Consider the following 19,975-nt stretch of genomic DNA (forward strand, 5'->3'; position numbering starts at 1 on the left):
AGTGGATGGTGAGGGATGAATGAAATAGAGTTTCAGACGTGCTGTGGTCTCTGAGGTCAGGGCGTATATCACTCTCTGCTTCTGAAACAACAACCACCACAAGAAGCATCGGGGAGCCAACCAATCTGGGCTACGGCATTGTTCACTATCTGCTAAAGAAAAAAAACCCCAGCTTGGTCTGTCGCTCTCTCTCTCTTCCTTACACACAAACTCACACACACACACACACACACACACACACACACAATCACTCCTCACTGTTCATATCTGGAGAGAGAGAATGGAGCGTGTTCCTTATTGTCCCCTTAGTGGTGATGTGGGGGTGTGTGTTAGGGCTTGATTGTTACTGGTTTACATAAGGGTATTAAACTCTAGCATACCACTATCTATCTGAGCCAGGCAGATATATTTGTGTTGTGGCTCCTTTATGCATTTGTTATTTCCAAAGAGGATTGGGATGCACAGTGGAAGAGAGGATAGATAGCCTGCTGATATTACCCTCTTCCTCTCTCCCTCGTTTCCTCCTTTTTCCTCTAAAAACCAAACTCTTGCCTCTTTCTGAGTGTCTGTGCATGTGTGTGCATGTGTGTGTGTTTGTGTATTGCCTCCAGAAACAAAAGCGGGTAATTAATTAAAGAGAAGTGCACTTTGGCGCCATTGTCCTGTTCAACAACTCTAACAGTGTTCGGCATAGCAGCACTCAGTGATATTACTCCTAATTATTAGCTGTTGTTTCAGTCTGAAATGGTCTCAAATTGCGGATATTTAAGCACTGTGCAGAAGCATTTAGCCGAGCCAACACGTGCAGAGAAACATACATACTTACAAGCATAGTGTACAGTATATATATGCAAGTTAAGAAACACATTAACACCAGACTTGTACAAGCTCATTTACTCAAGAGCCTCCGCTTCAGTTACTTTCTGCTTCTTTAGTCCCCCAGCACGTTTTTCAACAAAAAACTTTATGGCTTTTCTACTACCACAGCAAATGAGCGAATGCCTTCTGGAAGGTTTTCATCCCTGCAGTACAGACTTGCTGCACTGGCTGTTTGACAGTGTCCACTTTGTGTTGGTTTTCCTTCGACTTGAAACCAGTCTGTATTACCCTGTTTCCAGGGGTTTAAAATGGGATTTGGCAGATGAGATCAGCTGTAGCAGTGCAGCGTGGGAAAAATAATTACTTAAAAATAAATCACACAATAATTTGTTTTATGAGATCGAGTAGATTGTTCTTTGTGTACAGCTGAACGGTGCTGCTACTTTGATATTCACCTCTCTTTGTAATTTTAGCAAACTGAATACAACACTAAGCAGATGTTTCACTAGCCAGATGGCTGATTTTCAACACACAGACACTATAAAGCTGGTATAAAAGCTGGAATTCGGGGAATGAATCTGAACAGCATCTAACTGCCTACTTCAGTATTTTCACGCAACCTTTGCTATACCAGGCTGCAGCACAGGAGAAACTGACTCATGCAGCAGTAATATGCATTAACCTGCATATCAGATTTAATTGCTCATTAACTGGAGGTGCCCATTCTGGCCCATTTTAACCCCTGCCTGTTGCTATCCTGACCTGGATGTACTGTAATATAGTGTTTTCTATTTTTACAACATAAAAACGGAGTTGTTAAACATCAACTTAACAAAAGTAATGTAACAGATATTTCAAGGACTTTGTTTCACTGCAAAGCAATAAAACAGGTAACTGAGTCTATATTTGAGGTGACTTGCCCATCGCTATAAATAATATAACTTGAATCCGAAATGGTGACATCCTAAACACTTTATGAATAACTAAGCAGACATAATGTAACTGTAAGTAAATATAAACATTTATTTATCCATTTGTCAACAAAGTAGTAAAAGTAAAATGTTAGAAATTAACAATAAATTAAAAGAATTTGCACAGTAAAGAATTCCCACCTTTGATTATTAGCTACAAACGTGTATACTTGTAAAATTTTAAAAGCAGCATCTTCATTTCTACACTGTGGTATAGCCACTTTCACCAAAATAAAAAGGATCTGAAGCCAGTAGTATATTCTGAATGGCATCTTTTACATGCTCATCTCTTAGAAGGCGGCTGGTATTTTGAGAATTCCCAAATCTGCATGTGTCTGCGAGCTTCTGAGGATCAGGCAGGAGAGGTTAAATCAAAGTGGAGTCAATAACTTCATCCCTCCCTCCTGGTCTGCTGCGTCGTGCTGCTGGGAACGCCTGCTGCTCACTCTCGGGCTCAGGAAAGAGGAGGACAGGATGGGGTTCATCACTTTCACAAACACTAAAGGAGGGAAGAGTCGTGCCGCTAATACAGAGGATGATCTAAGTCTCGTGCACACACACAGACACAGACATTTATCTGCACACGTTCACCGACAGAAGGCTTCCTCACCATGTCTGAGAATGTTAATGAGCTAAATTCTCTCTTCTTTCCAACCTGAGAGCCCGAGTCCAGTCATGGCCATAGCCCCGGCTAAATCAATATCATCATCCATAATCTTTATTGTGGGATGAAACACAGCATAAATCAGCACAAAGCCTTTCACACATCTCTCTCCTTAGCAGCCTCCAATTGCATGCACCACTCTCTTGGGCTGAGAAGGCTTTCTTTTCAGTGCAGACAGGTTGTCTCCCAGTGTCTCGAGCCTCTGCAACACTTGCTCATACATGCACGACACATTAGTTTGGTGGTTTTGACTCCGTTTTATCTGCAGCAGATGTGAAAGGTGAGTTTAGAAAGCAATGCAGGTGTATTTTTGAAAAAAAGAAATCCTCCTCTACCTGGAGGCAACAGACAGAGTGGGCCGATGTTTAAATTGTTAAAGCTTCGATAGAAAAGCGTGAATTTAAGTAGAAAAGAAACCTCTGTGTGTACATGTCTTTGTGAGTGGTGTGTGTGTCTGTGTGTGTGTCTTCCAGTTCTGCTCTCTTTGAGTGTGAGTAATGAGGTTTAGAGAAGAAAGCTTAGCCAAATCCTCTCATCAGTCTTCACTCCTTCAATACGAAATCAGCAGGCTAATTCAATACCCAATCACAGGGCTAATAGCATCCAGCCAAGAGTAGAACCAATGAGAACTCGGCTAATGGACCTTTGGGAATAACTAGCTGGACAAAAAGTTAGTGCAAAAAAAAAAAGAAAAAAAGAAAAAAAAAGGGAGATGTTTTTTTTTCCTCTAAAGAAAATGTACCGTCTAACGATCTTGTCTGATTTGCAATCGCCTGCCACCGAAGCTGAAAAGCAGAGGAAAAAAATCTCTCTTTAAACTGTTTCAGACATTTGTGTCTACTCGAGTGTGTCAGAGGCATGGGTATTATGTTCCATTCAAATCAGAAACTTAAATGAAATAAGAGATATTTCTGTCATTTTCCACAGCATCTGACTTTAGTGCTTGTTTTATTTTAGAAATACAGCCTTGTTTCAGCGTCGCACAGCGCACGGTTCTACAGCATTTAACATGCAAACAGATTCACATATCCTTCACTCATTTTTCCCACTGGAGCTGTGAATGGAGGGTGCATAAGTGCATAAGGCTGCAGGAGTGTTCCAACCATTGTAGTGTCACAAATCCCCTCATCCTGACATGCACTGAATAAACTGTCACAGGCATTATATAGTGTCTCCATAAAGCCTACCATCAAACAGTTACTACCTCCATAGCTTCAGTCCACTGCACCAACAACACAAACAAATCACTCGGTGGTGCGTCCCAGTGTTTTCTGGTTTGTGTGTGTGTGACACGGTGTAAAGTGGGGTGCATACATAACTGTGTTTTCTGATATGATCATACACCATATAACCTTCTATATCTTGCTCAGCTGCAATCCATATTGACCTCCCTTTGCCTACCTCCGTCGCTAAAAGCTTTCCAGTGTGTTTCACGGAGCATATTCAGTTTCCTGCTCCTCTGCTTTCTGTCACTGCACAGTTTTGTGCTTGGTCATTAAAAGCACACATCAGCATTCATCACATTTATTTTGGTGGTGTGATTCCAAGTCTGATTTAATGTAAGCGCCACTATCCATCACAAAGATAGAATGTCTTTCTATCATAAAAACAAAATGTTTTTATGAATGAGAAAGCTACTGGGATGAAATGTTGTGGTGTATTTCTACTGAATACCCGTGTTGAAAAAAAACAACTTTCAACCCTTTGCCATTTCTCACTGGGAAGAGGTGCAATCATTTCACAACTCTGCCTATCAACAAAAAAACTGAACCATATCCACTTTAAATTGTTTCACCTTCAAGGTTCTCTCACTGGTCAACGCTGGACCTCTTCCAGCTTCGTTTTTAAGAATGACCCACAGATTTGCATAACTGCCATGAGTGATGGAGCTCCTATGGTGTGTCAAAACTGTGACCCTTAAAATAATTGTATTATATTGAGAAAGGTGACAAATTCTCACAGAGCCACACCTGCCAAGTAGGGCAAGCGGTGAGCAAAGATTGCCTTGGTGTACCAACTCCCCCCTCGCCTTTTCAATGTTCAAGGTTCTAACTGGAGGCTGACAGTCAGATAGATATATACACAATGCACAACACAGTGACTGCTTAAAAAAACAACACTCCTCACCTGATGAGCTGCCTTCAGGCTTGGCAATATAGAACTCTTTGCTAAACTCTGCTTTTTTGGTCTCTGGATCATAGCTAGAAACCCAACTCCAACCAGCGGTAATCCTTGGCAAGAAAGATGAGGTTTCATCTGCAAGTTTGAAGTCTATGGTGAATTTAAAAACACAAGAAGGCAAGTGGTCAGAGCTTCCACTGAGCGGTGTAAAAATAAGAGCTGCACTGAAAGCAACACTTTAATTTTTCATATTTTTATTATATATATTCTTTAAATTGGGCCCTGTGACCCCGGAAAAATCCCGTGTTGAAACATCTTCAACGATGCTCAAAAGACCAAAGTGCAATCGAGCAACATTTGCATTTTGACTTGCAACATGTTTTGGCTGTAGAGTAGCACTCTGGGTTATGTAAAAGATCACTTACTATTCGAGGAGGCCAGGCTATTTTAGAGAATCTGTACCATGAAAAATAATTTCCGCACTTCAGAGAAAAACCATAACAACCTTGAAGCACTAAACATCACACGCTAATGATATACTGTACAACGGCGTGAGGGTATGTGAAGAGGAAATTCCCTTTAATCTTCTTCACGGCTACATCATCTTTTATTGGTGGACAAAGTGAATCTCAGCCTCCAGCCCCAGTCCCATAGAAATGACAATTGATTTGCAGGTTATTTCCTGCTTCCTGTGAGCTAATTGAAATAAAGTGGGACGGTAAGCTCAGGCTCTGCAGCATATATCAATACTGCAGTTGTACAGCAGAGAGTCTCATGCCTACTGCTGTGCCTTAACCAGTCCCTCAGAATATTTGTTTCCTTATTTAGTCCTTCAGCATCTAAGCGCTTACTACTTTTGCATTAGCCTCCTATTTAAAATCTGTGGTTAAGCAGGCAAGATTATCCAGAATGAATGTTTAGGAATGCAAATGTTGTCAATATGTAATTTTTTGTTATTATACTGTTTAGTTTTATATATGAACTCTGTGAAAATGGTCACACATGTGTCACACTGTCTCACTGTGTAAAATCATTAATATGATTTAGTAATTAATATAATACATTTGATATTTGTTATATTAAAGTTCAGGATTATATATACATATATATATATATATACATATATACATATACATATATATACACACATATATATATATATATATATATATATATATATATATATATATATATATATATATATATATATATATACATACATATATATATATATACATATATATATATATATATATATATATATATATATATATATATATATATATATACATATATATATATATATATATATATACACACACATATATATATATATATATATATATATATATATATATATATATATATATATATATATATATACACATATATATATATATATATATATATATATATATATATATATATATATATATATATATGTGTGTGTGTGTGTGTGTGTGTGTGTGTGTGTGTGTGTGTGTGTGTGTGTGTGTGTGTGTATGTATGTATGTATGTATGTATGTATGTATATATATATATATATATATATATATATATATATATATATATATATATATAAAATAATGAATGCATTTGATTATATCCCACAGAAGAGAACTATGAGTATTTGTGCTGATCAGAGTCAAATATATTCCTTTACCCCCTTTAAAGCCTCCAACACAGACACTTGTGCGCGCGCACACACACACACACACGCACGCATGCACGCACATACACTGACTACCAACGCCTTTTCCCATCAATTTAATTATGGTGAGCGCACTATAGATAAATATAAAGTATCCAGCAGTGCACATCTGTCCAGGCGTATGTACAGCAGGAGAAGGGAAAAGAAACAACTCGTTGCGCATGTATGGAAGGCAACCGAGGAATAAGTGTTGACGTGTGTGCATGCGTGTATGTGCAAGCTCAGGAGCCACGTTTTATTTACTTATAATGTCCCAGCTGTTGTGAGCAGCTGGATGTTACACAGATTAAACTGGTAAGTGTATGAAATCAGATGTACAGTAGCCTTCAGTGTCTTTGCTGTCAGATAAACAACCAGAGGAATTTATCCCAGACAACAATTTAGAAAAAAACAAAACAAAACAAAAACCCTGCACTGCTTCACAGCCTGAAATTTTACATGATCCAAGTCTTTTTTTTTCTTTTACAGACTGTATTCATTTTTTAAGTGCATTTTGTTTCAAAGGTATTTAGATATAAACTGCCTTTTTTGTTGCTTTTTGACACACGCTGTATTTAAGCATGGATTTCCCTAAATTACATTTCAGAATATCTTTGAGAAATCTGCCTTTCAGAATACTTTAATTCCATTTACATTTAAATGCCTTTTAACAACAGTTCCTTTTCTTCCACTGCTTTTCCCTCCAACCACAGTAATGATTTCAGCCAACGTCTTCCAATGGTCTAATCTAACTCTCGTTAGACTGCAAGATACACTGAATCATCATTAAACCAATCTGCATATTACCTGTGCTGCTACACTTAGCTATGAATCTCATTTGAATCTTATTTAAATTCCTCCTATGAATCTCAATTAAACAGAGATTCAAACAAACAAGCGCAGCATCTAAAATAACACACACACACACACACACACACACACACACACACACACACACACACACTGCACCTGCTGTTATCATTGCTGTTGTTTTAAATGTGTTCAGTTTAATTAATTTGTTTTGATACTCAAGACAAATCCTTTACAAATCCTCATGTGGTAATTAACAATTATCGCACATTTAATAAGCATACTGAGATAATGAAACAATTAGAGAAACAAGCCGTTTAAAGGCTGGAGCTGCGCTTTGAACTAGTGTATATGCTTTAATTGTCTTTCGGTGCTTTCCAACTTCAGTAAGCTAGCAGATCTTAAATGTACTCAGAGCTTACAAATCAAACACCCTTCAAAGCAGAATAACAAACCAACAACGTATTACTTGTAGAAAATGTGAGCTTTCAGCACTGCTGTAATATGAAAACGTCTCCACACACACTTTACCTTTGTCTCTGGTGTTATCACAGGGGCCAATTAGCGGGCCCCAGCTTTCTGCTCAGGCATGTGTCAGGGGACCTATAGGGAGCCCGCGAGGCTGCAAGAGGCCTCAGGGTAGCGGAGGAATTATCACTCTTTTCATCTCTCCGTCTCTCACACATCCTTGCATACACACTTATCTCCTATTTGTTTGGTGCGAGCGTGTTCCCTTTCATTCCTTCCTTTCCTCTGTCGTTTTCTTGCTGCACAAGCTCCCAGAACAGCTAACAAAGGACGATCCTGAATAATATAGAGCACACGAAGCTAATTTACTCGAGTAAGGTGGCCGAAATGGACGAGGTTCAATAAACATATCGTTAGCTTCATAGCATAATTGCCTAAGTCACTTTGACCAGACAATGACTTAGGCACTTATGCTATGAAGCTAACGATATGCATAACCTCGACATACGTGTGCACCAGTCGATGCAGTATACTCATAACCTTTGATCCCTCTGAACTGTACACTGTATGTAGGCCAACTTTGTGTCTGTGTGCGCATTTTTAGGCAACAGAAAGGCAAAGTCATCACAATACATGCTGATTAAAATCCATGTTGCACTCTGTATCGTGACTATTAGTGATGGAGTGCTCAGGGAGACCTAGCAGATTGCTGGAGCATGTGCTGAGCTGTGTGTGCGTGTGTGTTTGGTACCATGTGTTTGTTCTTGCTGAGAGTTTTATCCCTATCACACTCCTTCCCACCCCCTCATCTTTCTTTCCTTCCTCAGCCCTATGTGGCCCCCTACTGAGTGGCTGGTAGGTGGCTTACACACACACACACACACACACACACACACACAAAGACAAAAACAGACAGTAAGCCCTCCACGGGCTGCAGATAGCTGTAGATCCCTCTCTCTACTCCACACCACAGGGAAGAGAGAAGAAGGGAGTGACAGGAAAAGAAGAAGAGGAAGAGTGTGAGAGTGTGTGTGTGTGTGTGTGTGTGTGTGTGTGTGTGTGTGTGTGTGTGTGTGTGTGTGTGTGTGTGTGTGTGTGTGTGTGTGTGTGTGTGTGTGTGTGTGTGTGTGTGTGTGTGTGTTGGAGTGGGGTTTCCACTCATTGTACAGAACAGAATGAGTGGACACCTGTCCTCTGTCAAGCCTCCATCTACCTGTCTGCCACACTGTGGGCTGTAAATCTTTCTTTCTGGCATGTGGGTGAAAACTGAGTCAGTGCAACCAGCTGAATGCTGCTGAACAAGAGTGAAACTTCCATCTCAGAGGAATAATTAAGACGCTTCATAAAATATTAAAAATTATGTAAAGTGCATTTAAAAATTTTGGCTTTTTTTTTTTTTAAATATATTTTTTGCCCATTCAATGTTATTTTTTTCTTTATGTGTATGTGTGTATTTGTGTGTGTGACACTGGCAGGGAAAGAGACAGCAGAGTGGAGGCAGTAGATAAGATAAGCGTTCTTTATTTCTGACAGAGTCATTTAGCTGTGGATGAAGAGAAGAGAGGAGGAGAAGACGGCGAGGAGAGAGTTATAGTTATGGAGCTGTCGGAGGTTCGGGAGTGTTGAATGAAATGAGGTCCGGAGGAGCAGAGGGAAACAAAGGTGGAGAGAGAGAAAGCGGGAGGCTCCTACATGACCTTGCAGTGAGAGAAACAAAGTGAAGAGGAGAACCGGTTTCCTGTAAATCATGTGTTGTGCTGTGTTTTCCCCTCTTACTGTTACGCAATTAACATGTCAGCCTACATGCCAGTTGCTGAATCTCCCTTCTCCTCGGCCCACATCCCTGAATCACTTTCCTTTTCTCTTTTATTGCTCGCAATGACTGAGGGTGTACCTGTGTTTTAGTGCTCAACTGCATCACACTCACACAGTGTGTCACACACATTCATACACACTTCTGGAAAATGTTTCTTTGTCATATATTTGCTTGTACTGAGGCATCAAACTGTCAGAGGCCTCCTGTCATTTCAGCTATTTGCTTCTTTCCCCTCCTGTTACTCATATGAAGAAAAGTATTTATTTTCATTTATCAAAGCCTTTTACCCCAGAGAGAGAAAAAACTGCAGTGTCTGCAATACTCTGTGTGTGTGTGTATATGTGCACATGTGCATGTGTGTCAGGGGGTTGTGGAGCAATGCTGGAGGTTATTATGAAGAGACTGAAATGCGACAGGAGATTCCTCTGATTGGGAATAAAACACCATCTTATCTATTTAAATAAACCCCACTGTGACCTCATTTGCACACAGTCACACACACTAAAAATAAAGGGGCATATACAGAACGACACAGGAACGTAAAGGCATCCACTGAAGCATACACAAACGCGCACAAAAGTGCAGAAGCTGGCAAATCTATGCATGTAAACAAACACAAGAGCAAATTCACAAAGGGATTTGTAGTAATTAAATTGCAATGATCGCCCTATTTTAGCTTTCACTTTGAAGATGAAAATATAGTGTTCGAGCCGAGACGTGAAGAAAAACAGTCCTAATAGAACATGAAAAGAACATCTAATTATTCAAAGGAGATTAGTTACTGTAGGAATAATAAAACAAAAATAAGATAAACAAATAAAAAGGTTTAATGCAAACACTGCAGAATAATGCAGAAGAGTGCTTCACAGCTCCGCGAATGAACCTAGAGTTTGACCATTTGTGAGTTAGGTTCTGATGTGAACCTGCTGACCTTTGACCTCTGGCTGACGAGAGGCACAGAACATGCATTTAACTTGTGACAATGTAGGTTCTTTAATAAACAGAATGCATCGCTGCAGAAATGGGCAACTGCATGTGTATGCCACCAAAACACAAGTCATCTGAAAGGAGAGCTGGTGCATGCGTGCGCGTGTGCGTGCGCGTGTGCGTGTGTGTGTGTGTACATATTTGACAGTGAATATGGAGAGGAGGAACAGTGATGTGTGTTGGGTCTGCCGTTTGAGACTGCAGATGTTCACCCCAGGTGGTCTGACGCTAATAACGTTCCACTCTTTACAAGCCCCTTAATTCACTCAAGATAAAGCCACATAAAATATACAGTATAGGATACACTGCTGCACCTATCCGGATCAGCCAAACACTGTCAGAGATGCGAGTTTGAACTTCCCTTACATTCATTTATTTCTTAATTACGTACTGATTATGAATAAAGCGCCCCTAAGACTTGACACAAAAGTATATAAGAGGAAAATAACTTCTGAGAAGGCAAAGAGGTCACTAGCACTTTCACATAGTATGGTTTGAATGTAAAAAGAGGGCAGTGGAGAGGTGGTGGTTTATATAGGTAGGACAATATGTTCAAACGTGCCAAAAGTGAGCGTGCTTGTGCCTCTCTAGCCCGTTGGCTCCTCCTTCCCTTGCGTCTCCTCCCCTTTTTGTACTCAAATGTGTCTCAACCTTGAACCAGAGCAGATGAGGAAGACGAAGAGAGTGAGAAAGAGGTCAGCACTCTTCCTATGTCACACAAGTATGCTCGAGTGTGTGTACGTGCGCGTGTGTGTGTGGATTTATATACATGATGTGAAATGACGAGGATGATGGTGTTTAAAGCACAAGAAATCCCCTGCACATGCTAATACTTCCACCTGCGTTCAGCCATTTTATTAATATGAAAACACACGCGCGCACACACGCACACACACACACATTATGGTATAAAACCACGGTAATATAAACATATTAAAAGGTGTTTCTGCCAAAACTAGAAAACAAGTCAGAGAGAATGAAGGGACTCACATATCTGCCCTCTGCTTTGGAAGATTTTAGCATGCTTCACAGTCTTTGGTAATACTTTACTTACTGCACAAGTACAAACACACGCACACCCCCAAACACACACTCAGTGTTGACTTTGTATTCTGGTACAGTTAATGTGTACACAGATTATTTTTCTCCCCAGAAGAGCTGCTTTTGTCGCAGGAACCAGCTTTCAGAATCACTCTACTGGTAAAGCCACAGACAGCAGGGCCCTCCCTGCCTCTGTTGAATGCAGCGTTAACACATACACACAACCGCACACTATACCATAGAGGTCTTTCTGCACGGTACACAAACAGGCAGTTGATTTGAAAAAGTTGTAACTCTTTAAACAACAAAAACATAGTCACACACTCACACAGCAACTGCTGAATCCTAATCTTCTGCTGCAACACTCACTCTGCAGCAGGAAACCTGACTGACTCAACTGACTCTCAATGGTCACATTGTAAAGACTTTAGCCAGTTAGCGACTGCTGTCTTTAATGAATGAGAGCTCCGACTGTCGGCAGAGAAACCACAGCTTGTCTCCTCTCTTCTTCTTCTCTCCTATCTTCAGCCCATTAAAAGAGGGCTGTTTCTTCTTTTATTGTTTTTTGTCATGAATCTTTAATCAGCCTTTTCAAGTGAGTGAGCAGGCTGACTGTCAGCATAGCACTGACCCTTGCTGCTGAAACACACTTTCTGATGTAACTTATACAGATGCTACGCAGCTTAGACCACATTCACATCCAGGAACAGACCTAAGCTTGAGCTTATGTGCTCAATTTCTATAAGGTGAGGCCAGAAAGATGTAAAAATCAAAGCATGCCAGAGTTTTAACTATAAGAGAATTTCCACTTATGCACTGACAACAATAAAGGATGCTGTGGTATAGTTTGGTATGTGGAGTAGCTACTCTCCTGCTTAGCCTGGGAAGAAATCCATCAGCAGCGAACGAAGAGGGTGAACTGACAGTTCTGCGTATGCGCTCTCTGAATCTCTTTCTCTGTCATGACACTATTGCATTTGCTCGTGCAGGCATGCACACAGCTGCACATACCAACACAAATAAATAAAGCGGTGCAGTCAGGTCAGAATCACAGTAAACCCCACAAACGACTACCATCTGCCTCTTTGTCTCTGCCTGTATGAGTCAATGAGCCTCACTGGCAAGAGTTTATACAACACCCGAACACAAAAACATTCAACACTATTAAAAAAATGAAAGAGGAAAATCTCTGAAGTGGTACAGGCAATCCATTATTCCTCTCCCTCTCTCTTATCACTCTCTTGTTTCCGCTTTACCCAACTCTGTCCCTCCTTCGCTCGCTGTAAATGAGTGATTTATCAGTCTTAATTGCTGGCAGTGGTTCATGTGGTCATGTGACCACAACATGACAGCATGTGATAAATACACCCTTAAGATTAGACCCTGCATTGCAAACAGAAACATGCACTGCTTGCATTGCGTCTAGAGAGGAAAAGAGTGTTTGGATAGTGACAAAAATAGAATTGGTCTAATAGAAGCACTACTTAAAAATAAATAAATAAGTTTAAAAAAAACCTAAATCTCTGCTCCTCTTTTGCTTTAAAATGCCATAATAAAAGACATTTATCAAAGTGATACAAAGGGCAAAAGGGAAATTTGTGCAATCAGCATTGACAGACCACACAAATTTATTGTTTTAAAGTGTTTCATTGTGGCCACCCATAAACACTAGGTGCATACACACACACACAGCCTAGAGTTGAATCTGTCACTCCAGTTTGCATGTGTGTCGTCTTCACAGCGCTCAGCTGCAAGATGCTGACTGAAGGGTCTGCAGCGCTCTGTCCATGCATCTTATTGTTACATGAAGCTAGTTCCCAACCACTGACCTTTTTATTCACCGCACTATACATTGTTAAAATAATGTATGAGGTGTCTAAGCCACAGCCACTTCATGGTGTGTGTGTGTGTGTGTGTGTGTGTGTGTGTGTGTGTGTGTGTGTGTGTGTGTGTGTGTGTGTATGTGGGGAAAAAATTCTCTTAGTAAAACATTTAAGATAAACATATAATACATGCAAATAATTTTGCACGTTAAAGCTGATAAAATTAGATAATCAGTTCTGGCTCATATGCTTGACTTCTCTTTGCTTTTTGTTTATAAATCAGCTGTAAAACACCTTTACGCCATGCCTTAGTTGTCATTAGGCAATGTGTTGTGTGTTATTCCAAAAGTGAAGTTTTGCATCTTAAATTGCAAAACTCAAAATGTAATGATAAAAATAATCAAGAATAAAGGACGGCGAAAAAATGGACAGGCATCAGGATAAAAGTAAAACATGACTAGATTCATCTTTAATCTTTTATTCTAACCTAATTTTATTATTCTGATTTTCTTTCCCCCCCTATTCTGTTCTCAGGAGCAAACCCGGTACAGCTAACAAAGGTTCAACTGACACTGAAGTGTATAGCTGTATGTCAAGAGAACAATCATAAAAACAAACACAGTACAGATCAATCTATTAATAATGGGAATTGAGAGAGCAACAGGGAATATAAAATGATACAGTTTAAAACTCATCGGTACCAACTACTAAAGCTAGAAACCATTTTTTGGGGTCTTTTCTTAAAAACAAAACAAAAACAAAATCAAAAAAATTCCTCTTTAATTATTCTGCAGTGTTGTCTCCAAATACACATAAATACAGTTTAATCCAGATCATTGTACTCCAGATGGAGCTCTCCCACCATATAGCACCTACACTAATATACATCTCTGTTTGATGAAGCACAAAAATCAGTAACACTGAAAGAGAAAATAAGAAATGCAAATAATAAATAGAGATGAATGAAGCCAATCTTCCTTACTGATTGACTGACCAACTATCTGCTTCCAATATGTCAAACATTTGACTTTGCAGGAGCTGTGCTTATAATAGGACAAGCTGATTTTACAGTTTGGACAACAACAGAGGCGCCTATTGAGAAACCGAGTGTGTGCGCTTGCTTGACTTTGCACCATTTGTGTGTATGGTATATTTTTGCAGGTTTGCATATTGCGTCTATGAATGCCTGTGTGTAAACAGGTAAAGGGGGGGAAGGGAGGGACAGCACTGACTCCAGCACCTCTGCACCTTCCCTCCCACCTCCTTATTTATTTGTCTGTATTAGTTAGCTCCTTCTCAGCACTTAAAATTAATGTCATCCAGCAGAAAATAGAGGCTGAAAGCTAAAATTCAGCACTTTCGCAGCAGCCTGGTTATTTATCAAGCTAACAAGGAGAAGATGCATCCCGTTTCAGCCGGGCCCAGGAAATATGTGCCATTAAAGCCCAGAGCTAATGTTTGAGAGCCAGGGAATAAAAGTGAAGGTGTCAGGGAGAGGGGATGGACGGCATCGCCAGCAATATGGATGCAGAAAGACCAGCAGACACATTTATATAAGCGACAATGGATACTCTCAAGTAGAAGCATGAGAAGCAGGAGGAGACGCACACACAAGTGTACCAGCGGCGTATCCACAAGACATATTCTGCATGTTCTCGATGTGTGTATATGAAGTGCTGATTTGCTGATGGCTATAAAAAATGATCCTTTAGGGGATACAGAAGACACAGTTTGGAGCTTTGAATAAATCATGTGTTGCCAAAATGAGCTTAGCACTAATTTTCTCATTAAAAGAAGAGTGTTGAACACGTCCTGAGGATTGTTAGTATTGTGCTGTGTTAACATAGCATCAGGAGCTAACGCCTAAGCGTTGGAATTCAATTAGACGCTGCGTGCAGTGCTAAGCAGCTAACACTGGGCAGTCACCGCAGGGAAGAAAGGGAGAGGACGGTGACGCGAGGGGAGTGTGGAAGGTGTGTGTGGAAGGAGAAGGAGGCTGCGGGCAAGAGGAAGGCCCTGGGCTGCTGGCTGCGGTGATTCAGGGGAATACATTATATCACACTAACCTCCGGCTCATCGCAAGTTCCTCTCTCAATCATGCTGCGAACACACAGTAACAACCAGAGGACAACAGTGGCTCTGAGGCTCAAACACAAACACACACATGCGTGCAGCAGTAACCGCTTTACAACTAATTATGTTTGAATAAAACAACACAAATCAGGCTTAAACAGCTGAAACAAAGGAGAAAAAATTCATATATTAACGTTAGTTGAAAAGAAAAGTGGCTTGATGTTCAGAGGTTTGGCTCGGGGGTGAAACTTTATCCTCATCAAGTATCATCTAATCTGTGGCTTAGAAATAAAAACACGCTTTAGAAAAAACAATCCGAATCTAAAACACGGTTGTTCTGTGTTCGACTTGTGTGTCTTTACAACCGCACGGAGTGAAATCTTCTCTCCTTTTTGTTATTTCTAACACCGACTCAGTTCCACTTGGTCCCTTCTCTTTTCAGACCAGGCCTAATAATGAGCATACATCCTGTTCATATCCTCACTGTCATTTGGATTTTCTGGATGGAGGGATGACGTCTGTGTCACTACCGAAACTCTAACACTGTAATGAGTCTCACTATAGGCAGCTAGTAGTTATATATATCCAAGGCAGTGAAGGATAGTGAAGTGTGTCAAACTGTGGATGGGAAAAAAAAAAAATCCCGTTTGCTGCTGATGACAAATGAGTGCAACACAACTTCAGTGTTTCATAAATGACACTTCTGTGTTGGGGCATACACTGAACTGTACTGTTAATCACCTGAACTTGTATTTTTATTTAAATTAAGTTGTGCTTAATCTAAATGTAAAATTCAATACAGATTTCCTCCAGAATGTTTTCTGAGAAGCTGAAAAATGTGATTTGATTTGAGTTTTTACTATATGCGATGCAAAATATTGAAAAGTTATCAGGAGATACAACGTATCACTATCTTTTTTGTGCCTATGTACCCATTTAATTTTTCTCATAAACAGCCAACCTTATTTTATAACCTTACTGTTAATATCCACCATCTTTTGCAAAAGCTTTTGGGGTTTTTACGTATGCACCCCATATGTCCATTTAAAGATGTGCTCACTACCTCACCGTAAACTCGCACCTTAAAGCTTCCGTGTGCACACGTGTCCTTCCTCGTCTGCCGTGTCTACAAAAACCTGACCAGCCTGCTGTCAGCCACGGAGGCACCTTGCCCCTATGCGCCCCCTCCCCCCCGAGTGGCTGACTCACCCCGTCACCACGAGGAGAAGGCGAGCCGGAGTGAGCGGGAAGAGGAGAGGAGGAGGGATGACGGGGAGAGGGGATAACAGGGGGAAGAAGGAGGAAAAGTGAGGGTTGAAGTGGTGGGAGGGAAGAAACAGCAGAGGCGTGGTGTGTGGGTGAGGGCTCTGAAGCTTACTCTAATGTGCCCTCTCCACTCCCTCTGCCTGTGACCTCAGAGCTCCTGACAACCAGAAAGTGCTGAAGCACGCAGGTGTCCTCGCGCTGCAGCCACACACACATGCGCGAACGCAAACACGTGCTCCGCTCACACCAACAGATGCACGAGTCCTGCCTTAGCAGGCTGCATTCTGTCAGCTTTTAACTCTTTCCCCGCCTGCATCCACGCTACGGCCATGCTTTCACATATAAAAATGTTCACATCGGCCGTTATCAGTCAAGAGCAAAATAACAGGCGGTGATGGAGAGTGTGTCAAAAGCAAAACCGGCGTGCGCTTCACAATGCTGAGCACACGAAGAAAGTAGAGTGTGCTGCCTGCTGCATGGTAAAATTAGCTGATGCTGATGCGGTAGTTTCCTCTGTCCAGCCTCCTGATTGTACAGGGTAAAACCTGAGGTGTCCAGAGAGTGTCCTGTCCTGTGCATGTGTGTGTGTGTGTGCGCGTGTGTGTGAGTGGGAGGGGGGGGGGTTAGCATTAGAGAGTTGTATTACAGTGGTGATGAGTCGCCTGGCTGCGAGGCTGATACCTCAGCAGCACCCAGCATTGACCAGGCCTTTAAATAAAGCCTTCGATCCTCCAGCAGCAGAGAAGGTCACCGCCTTCCTCTGGTTTCCCTGCCTGTCTGTCTGCATCCACGACCAGGAGCCCTCCCGCCATGCGTTCCTCCCTTACCTCGCCTCCTAACCTCCTTCTGTCCTCTCGTCCCGGCGTGTATGTCTGCATTCAAATGCAGGCGCCTTACTTTCCACAGTTTCTTACCTCCAGTCTTAAGTTTTTCTCCTTTCATCCATCCTTCCTCTTTTTGCTTTTATAGCTTCCGTTTTCCTACTGCAAGTGTCACAGTATAAAAATCTCTCACTCACTCCATCAAACCCACATCCCCCCATCTGTGTATCTGCCAGAAATAAAACAAAACAAACAAAAAAAATACTGTATAGTGTCTGTCTCTGCAGAGTGAGCAGATGGGGACAAAGGAAGTCAGGGGGTCAAGACAGAGGTGAAAGGTTTTGGTCTCATCCCATGAGCTCAGTGCATGTCACCCCTCCGTCATTCAAGCAGCACTGTCAGAGCCCCAACACAGTGATGCCAAACACCGCATACAATGGATGCTGCGAGAGAGCGCTGAGTTTGGTTGTGAAGTGAGAAATAAAGGCAGTAATGATAATCAGCAGGTGTCTGCTTTCCTTGTTAAAGGAAATCACTTAATCTAATATCTGATGCAAAGATGAACCTTTTAGATGAGCTGAAATATTGATTATCAAAATACTGATCAGAGCTAAAGATTTGAAGTTTCAATAGTTTTTATCAGGAGATCCTGTCTGTATTTAAAGTGTTTCAATTAAGAGCACAAAGCAGGTAACAGAAATATTATAGTGGCTTTCAACTTTTCTACTTCTCTATACTAATGTAATAAAACATAAAGAGAGCTTTCAGGAGTTAAAACAATGCATAAGCAGCTCTCTAGTATGGTTATTGTTTATAATTAATGTTTTGCTTGATCCATTTCTTTTCATTTTAAATCTATTTTGTTTTGTGCTGAAAGCTGTGAGTAAAGGAAATTCATTCTGAGACCTTTTTGTATAAATGTATAGTTTAGACAATAAAATATAAAACACTAATCATTTATTGCTGCATATTATTTAATGGCTACTGAAAGCTGTATCATTAAAATCTTAGTGAGAAAATGGTCTGTATTTAGTTGAATCTGCAGAAGGATTTAGTCTCCAGTGCCACCAAATATTAAAATATTAATTTAAATTTTATTTTCACCTTGCATCAAAAACAGCAAAAAATGTTTTAAAGATTGTTTTTGTTGTTGTTGAAAGTGTCAAAGATGAGCATCAAGTTACCTCAGACTCCAGGGTGGCGGGGCCGAGAGGGCACAGCTCTCTATCACAGATGGAGGAATTTTCTTGACGTCCTGCAAAAAACAAAACAGGACGAAACATTAACACACTCTTTGATGAAACAGAAGTGCACACTGGTGTAAACACAACATATTTCAGACATTAAGTAATGGCTATCTGGTTCCCAAAACTGGCAATGATTGTAAAAAGAAGTGACTTTGTGAAGAGTGCAAAGATGAAGTCAGGGGTCATTTCAGTCCGCTTAGAAAACCAGTAACGCTGTGACTGATTAATCAATACGAGGTGCTCGTACAGTTCCCCAAAACCAACCTGTTATGTTACTAAAATAATATCAAGTGATTTTGAGCTAATTTTTATTCATATTCATATATTTTTTATTTGTATTTAATGTGTTAAATGCAGAGATATTTCAATCAGTTCAACATCAGGAATTAGATTTGAATAAAAGGTTTAAATTCAAGCAGTTTATATCCAGCTCGTTTACTAAAGCAAGGATACAGACTGATGCATCCAAATATGCTGACAATGAGACGTAACTTAATTATTTTAATAACATATATTTAAAAAACTGTATGCACAGAGCAGTTTAGTACAAAAAGGAAATCAGTGCAGTTCACATTGTTATATTTTCATACTATTTTGTAATCGCCTATAATTTAATTTCTACTCCATTCTTCATTAAACTATCCAAATTTAGGCTTTTTTTGCAAATACTTTCATTAGAATATAATTAGATGTATCATAAATGATAAAATCCTACATTAGGTCATGCTTACATTCATCAGTGTTTATAGGTGTCCCACAGCAGGGTATTTGCATATTTTTGCACACATATGCACGCATGATCTGCACACCTGTGGACATTATATGAAGACACGGCAGCGATGACGGTGAATAAAGGAAACCTGAGTAATGAATCACACTAAAAAAAATAAAAAACTTTTTGCTTCTGAGAGTGAGAAATGAGGCAAAAGAAGGATGTTTAATGCCCCTCAATCCATCTTTAAGCAACAATGAAAGCCATTCATTTCCCTGTAATCCGATTCACACTGGCACCAAATGAACTCTGACGCGTTCGGGTACGAAGCAGCTCCCAGTTACAGACCTGCAGCACAGAGAAGACCTTAAAAAGCACCAAAGTATGGAGAGACTCCCAGATGTACAGCAGTTTAAATAAAGCCCCATAGAAGTGAATCTGCAAAGAACTGCATGCACCTGTTCGTGAAAGTAAACACAGAGCTGGTTAGGCACAGGGTCAGAAACACGTAGACACAAAGCGTCGACATGCATGTCCACTTTCTAACTCAAACAGACACGCACTGACACACACATGCAAACAGGGCTTTATACAAGGGAAGTGAGGTCCATGTGCAGAAGGCCACAACATAGTGGCAACGTGTGGG

General features: G+C 40.5%; 1 protein-coding gene across 5 annotated transcripts in view; it reads right to left on the reverse strand.

The window, feature by feature from the left end:
- Nucleotides 1-19,975, reverse strand: part of mafb (v-maf avian musculoaponeurotic fibrosarcoma oncogene homolog b (paralog b)) — a 58,916-nt gene that overhangs the window by 17,536 nt on the left and 21,405 nt on the right. For 2 of the 5 annotated variants that reach the window (XR_005613832.1, XM_031737217.2), the window contains one exon: nt 18,555-18,625. Coding sequence is in view for 3 of the 5 variants with exons in the window: in XM_031737217.2 (XP_031593077.1) it covers nt 18,598-18,625 (28 nt within the window). In the remaining 2 variants the exon portion in view is untranslated. Of the gene's footprint in view, nt 1-1,871; nt 2,290-4,581; nt 4,726-18,554; nt 18,626-19,975 lie in introns of those variants that run through there. The other 3 variants (XR_005613831.1, XM_031737214.2, XM_031737215.2) reach the window with 3 other exon arrangements.

This window comes from Oreochromis aureus, linkage group 7, assembly GCF_013358895.1.
Source record: "Oreochromis aureus strain Israel breed Guangdong linkage group 7, ZZ_aureus, whole genome shotgun sequence".
NCBI classification, from domain to species: domain Eukaryota; kingdom Metazoa; phylum Chordata; class Actinopteri; order Cichliformes; family Cichlidae; genus Oreochromis; species Oreochromis aureus.